Source organism: Eschscholzia californica, unplaced genomic scaffold, assembly GCF_041429995.1.
Source record: "Eschscholzia californica isolate CP2 unplaced genomic scaffold, dmEscCali1.0.p SCAF_3, whole genome shotgun sequence".
NCBI lineage: Eukaryota > Viridiplantae > Streptophyta > Magnoliopsida > Ranunculales > Papaveraceae > Eschscholzia > Eschscholzia californica.
Genome location: NW_028238420.1, coordinates 54271773 through 54277479, shown reverse-complemented (window position 1 = coordinate 54277479; position 5707 = coordinate 54271773). Strand labels below are relative to the sequence as shown.

The window sequence follows — 5707 nt, the reverse complement described above, 5'->3', positions numbered from 1 at the left end:
TGAAATAGGAGGGAGCAGATTTAGGCATTTAGGGTTTTTTTTTAGTTTCTAACTATTTTTTGTTATGTTACTATTTTGATGTGTTTGTATAACCAACAAATCTCCACCTTCCGTAATATATATTTATATAAATAATATAGAAAACTATAAAAGATAATACTAGATGCGGTTCGGTTCGGTTATGTCGGTTATCCGTCATGTACATCCATAGACCGAACCAAACCACTCGGTTTTGAGTTTTTAATATCCGAGCCAATCCACATAACTAATGGATCGGTCTCCAAACCGCCAAAAAGCGTTTGGATCGGATTGGTTCGGATACTAAACGTACACCCCTAGTCCCAGTGGTTCAAAGCGTTGACATAAAAACTCAAAAAACCTGGAGATCCTAGGTTCGATTCTCACGAAAGGTGGAATCCATGGTTATTGAACTTGAGTTATTAAGGTATAAGTAATGCAATAAGTATGTCGGACTTTAGACTTCTTTCATAATGTTTGACTTTAGGCCTCTTTCATTATATGTTTAACTTATGCTGTTACTGTGCTTATTACATCTTCATGATGTATCAATGATTTGTAACGTTGGATCGTGGTCGATTTTTCAAAAGAAAAAAAATTACAAGTTCTAATGGAATGAAATGGAGTTTTTTGTCTTTACTTTTTTTTTTTTTTTTTTTTTTTTTTTTTTTTTTTTTTTCAGTTTTGTCATTGATGTTATCTTTAGTTTTGTAAAGTTTCATGTCGTAAGACTCAAAAAAAAAAAAAAAAAAATTTCATGTCAAAAAGAAAAAGATAGTATTGCCCTTCTCATTTATCCAAACACGTCTTATATCTGTTTTTTTTTTTTTTTTTGGAAGTCGACTACGATCTCTACGTATGTCGTTACATTTGGCACTTGATACATCATAGATGTGATAAGTTCGATAACCGCCCACTCAAACACTAACAGAACCGGGCCTATAGCCCAACAAGACATGGCCTAAAGTCCAACAACATTATTTACACCCTAATAACTCCAACTCAAATAACCAAAGATTCCACCTTCCCTGGGATTCGAACTTGGGACCTCCAGGAATTTCTGGAGTTTATGTCAACACCTTGGAACCACTTGGGCTACCAACTGTTGACACTTCTTATATCTGTTAAGAGCCTAAAAGAAATTTGACTTTTTCTGGTTTTGGTAGTATTCATAATTGTATACACTCTACTCTATCTACCGCACTTCGAGCAAGTGTTACTTAGATCTGGTACTAGGGTTTCAAATTTATGCCACAGAGTACATCTATTACCCATTTCTCCATTTATCTGTTTCTCTCCCTAAAGTTGTGCAATTGAAATTTCATGAACGCAGTCCATTGTTTATTTAACATTTGAGTTCATTTATTTGTTTGATTTTTTTTTTATATAACTGAGATTTGTTCACTTAGTTCAATTGGAAATGATTCTTTATTTTTGATTTTTCCTTCTAATTTAACAAAATAAACTCAACTTCAAGCACAAATTTATCCATCGAGTGTTCTTGGAACTGTCTTAATCTTTTATGGGATTTTGGGGTTTGAATATTTGGGGGTGTTTGGAATGTCTTATAGTTATTCAGATCCACCTAGTTGTTGTTCATCAACTTCAGGTGAACTAAAACTTTATCAAACTTTCATTTTCTCAATACCCATTTTCTTTACTTTTGTTCTTTTACTTTTGTTTTACTTGTTCTATCTTCGTCGTCGAAGAGTTGATTGGGCTTCCCTTAGAATGAGGGCAACTTATCATACCAATGACATAGAGCTCATTCCCAGAGTAATTACTTTTATTTGTTTTTGATTATTTGGGTAATCTTAAGATAGATTTATTGATCAGGTTTTGATTTTCTGTGATTTTGTGGTTTTTTAGTTGTCGGAATCCGGTTTAAAGAAGGAATTTAGAGAGATGCTTCCAATAATTGTATTCAATGAGAGCTTCTCAGTTAGAGACTCACAGTAAGTACTCATTCTAACTCTTGCTCGCTTTCTTTTTTACATGCATATCGACAAGTTTTCTTTTTTAGGGTACATAATCAATAGAACTTATAATTTCCTATGAGAAGTGGCATTTTTAATGGTATAGCATTTGGCAATGTTGTTGAACCGCTAATCGTATTGTTAATATTTTCCATTTCACGAATCCTTATCTTAGAGTCAAGTCAGAAATCATGACATCTTGTCTATTAGTATTTTGGGAATGAAACTTTTCCTATTTACTTTCCGTTATATCTTCAATATAGAATTTATAATGTTTTCTTCGTCGTATTCAAGAAAATGATGAAAGGTTGATGCAAAATAGTTAAAATAGAGACAAGTTGCAATTGTTGGGAGGGATTAGTTAAGAAGAGATATTTATCATCTTTTTGGTTCATGCAAGAATGAGACGTGAAAAAGTTAGGTAAGCATGTTAAAGATAGATTCATACGTAGCGACTCTACTTGAACCACAGTAGTCGAGAAACAATTAGTGAGCAGTCATAACTCATAAGATTCTTCTTTAATGGGATTCAAATCGTAAATCATATGTAACTACTACCTAGACCGATATTTTCATAATGAGCGTATGAAATAGTTGCAAATCGTAGATCATATGTAACAACTATTTATGTTTTATAATGAGCTTGTAGACTACTTGCAAATGACACACAGTTAATGACATTTCGTATTATGATAGGATCCTCGTTTTCTGATAAGACATTAATTGCTCTATAATGGAAAGAGTCAATAGTTTATAATGTTGGTTAAGTATTTAAGAATCATTTATACTCCCATTTGACTCTTCAATTTAGGACATAATCTTAATCGAAGTGGTGGATTGAGTGGCTCATGAAATTTATCGAACTCAACCAGAGTGGTTTGAAAAGCTATCAATAGTATTGTAGTATCAAAAGTTATTATGGTTATGCTTCTTATCATAAAACTATGTTATGTTAAGTGATTGAAAGATTCAAGAGTTGATTGTGTTGTACATTTGGTTACTAATGATAATCAAAGCTAAGTCCCGAGTTTTCGGGATTGCTGCAGGATTCATTGACGTAAAAACTGAATTTAAAGACACATTTCTCATTCGCTGAAACTTAAACCAATAATTTTCTTAGAAAGATAATGACTATACTTGGAATGTCTATCTATAACTCGGTCAAACCTCAGACTCTAAGTACAACGTTGGAAAGTTGCCCATATTTACCGAGTTAAACAATGGGAATTGCCAACTAAGGAGACTAACTGACCAGTAGAAACCAGAGTTCCTAGCTCCCACGATCTGCAACTTTCTAAAAGTGATAATTATGAGTTTTCCATATATTAGCCTCGAGGTCAAGATGATGCGACTCTTCCAATGCATAACTCAATTAAAATATTCTATTCGATTACTCGGGAATTGACAAAGACGCTAGATAGGGTGACAAATCAGAGAGAACGGGCTAATCATGGCTGGTCTAATGCTGTTTGAGTTGATTAGAGCAGCATCTAATGAGATTCTGTGGCCTGTAAATATGACCAGGGTTGAAATTTATGCTCGATACTGATTGAGTTGGCAATCGCAGCTTCTATACAAGTGACAGCTAGTCTCATAAGCACTAGCTGCTTCTTATCGTGCTCAGGATCTTCAGAAGGGGAGATGTGCAAGCTGCTCAGACTAAAATGGTAACAAGGAGCATGCGTCCAATGTCTTTAGACTCGAGGTTTCAGATAATATACTTGAACCAAAATATTATTGGATTTTGTTTTCCTCAAAAAACAACTGCAGTTTCTAGGTTTCTTGGTAAGGGATTTTATGCCTTGAACTCGGCGCATGTCCTGCTCGTATAGTGATCGCGAAGCCGCCTCTTGGAAATACCGAGGCTATTGCACCTCCTTACCTTGTAGGTAAGGCAACTTTAGTAAGGTTTGTACCTTATGTGCGCTTTACTGAAGGTGCAATGCATGAAAAGGTGCATGTTGGTATGTATGCTACTAATATACACGGTTTGGATAAAAATATTAACTTATTATCTGAGGGTTACGCAAAAGTTTTACTTATAGGATTTTAGTGGTACAGTAAAAACTTAAAATTAGCGATAAAACCTTTATAGAAACGAATCATGTGATACATCATATATGATAAAGTGTTCTTAACTATTTTAAGATAAAATACAGGAAATGACAAGTTGATGATAGTGTTGAGCTAGGATAATTTGAATATAGATAGTCTATGTGTTTGCGTGTGTCCGTATATAATTTAAAACTGACACTGATTTCTATAAATATCGTCATCAGGCAAATACTACAAAGAAGTGCATTAGGAGATTTATATGGCAGATTGAGAAAGGGCAACTATACCACCCACGTAATTACATCTATTACTTAATTCTGAAATCAAATCCAGAATGCTGGATTTGGAAGCTTGTTCTTTAGACAGAATCGCCAATTGAAAGCAAAAGATTTTATATTTATAAAAGCTTCCCGTATCGTATATGGGATTTAGTTTTGAAGTTTGTAATTTGATTTTAAGATCCCCTTTGTTGGTTTTTTACAATGATTGCAATTGATTCACGTCAGGCGTGCATCAATAGTTCTAAGAATTTTCACAATCTAAGTGTCTTTTATTTCAATAATTTTTACATCATAATCTTCGTTAGTTGATTGCCTTTTGAGTTCAACTGTTATATTAAGAGATTTGGTTTCGTTGCAGATGCTCAGTATGCCTAGCAGACTATCAAGCTGAGGACAGGCTTCAACAAATACCAGCATGTCAACACACATTCCACATGGATTGCATCGACCATTGGCTTTCGACGCATACAACTTGTCCTCTCTGCAGACTCTCACTTGTTCCAGTTAATCGTGCGGATTTTGAAGACCCACCTGAAGGTAATCCTTTAGAAACCCCAGTTAGTGAAGAATCTTCGGAGAGTAATAACAGAGACGAAAGATCTCAACTTAGAGAAGCCGAAAGTGTGAGAAGAGAAGAGGAAACAAGAAATTCTTGTGCTAGTTATGAGGAAGAATGTTGTAATGGAAAGAGAAGTGGTGAAGATAAAGAAAGTGAAGAGGTTGGAGAAGGTTCAACAACTGTAGTTGATATTGTTGTTCATTCTTGTGTTGAACAAGGTATAGTGAGAGATCATCCTTAGTTTTTCTATAATTTATTTTCTGTGTTGTAAAAGACGGGGCGATGGCTGCCCCATGGCTTAGAAAGGCTCTAGCTTGTATTTTAGAGATAATCTTAACTTCGTTTTTGCCATTCATATATCAACATTTTTTTTTTCTTTGAATCAGATATCTACATTCTAGGAATGTAGTTAAGGTTTTTCTACTCTAAATTTACTTGCATGAAATTGCTACATGAACTCTCCTACTACCAACAATAACCTTAATTATGGAGATGTGTATTTTCAGATCTCGAAAATAGTGGAAACAATAATGAGATTCAATGTGTTCATATCGTGTGAAGAAAATTATCTCGTTCGTGAGCTAGTGTTTATCAATGGACAAAAACGTAGCGTTATCATTTTTTTTTTTGAATTAGATAAGCGGTATAAGGCCTGGCCGGATACAAGAAAATAGAACACACAAAAGAAATAGTAAACTCAAATTAAAAGGGACCATTAGCCCCATCCTTTTCTTGTTCTAACTGTACCCCGTGAATCGAGGCAAATAATGTGTTGGAGCTCAATCGGTAGTCGAGGCAAATAATGTGTTGGAGCTCGA

At 34.5% G+C, this 5707-nt stretch overlaps 1 protein-coding gene across 1 annotated transcript; it reads left to right on the top strand.

Moving 5' to 3' along the window:
• The first annotated feature begins 1135 nt into the window (after positions 1-1135).
• LOC147551918 (RING-H2 finger protein ATL58-like) lies at positions 1136-5271 on the top strand. The gene is made up of 3 exons (XM_086670064.1): positions 1136-1794; positions 1888-1973; positions 4689-5271. The coding sequence occupies exons 1-3, from the start codon at positions 1579-1581 to the stop codon at positions 5128-5130; spliced, it is 744 nt and encodes a 247-aa protein (XP_086526190.1). The 5' UTR covers positions 1136-1578; the 3' UTR covers positions 5131-5271.
• Positions 5272-5707: the final 436 nt, after the last annotated feature.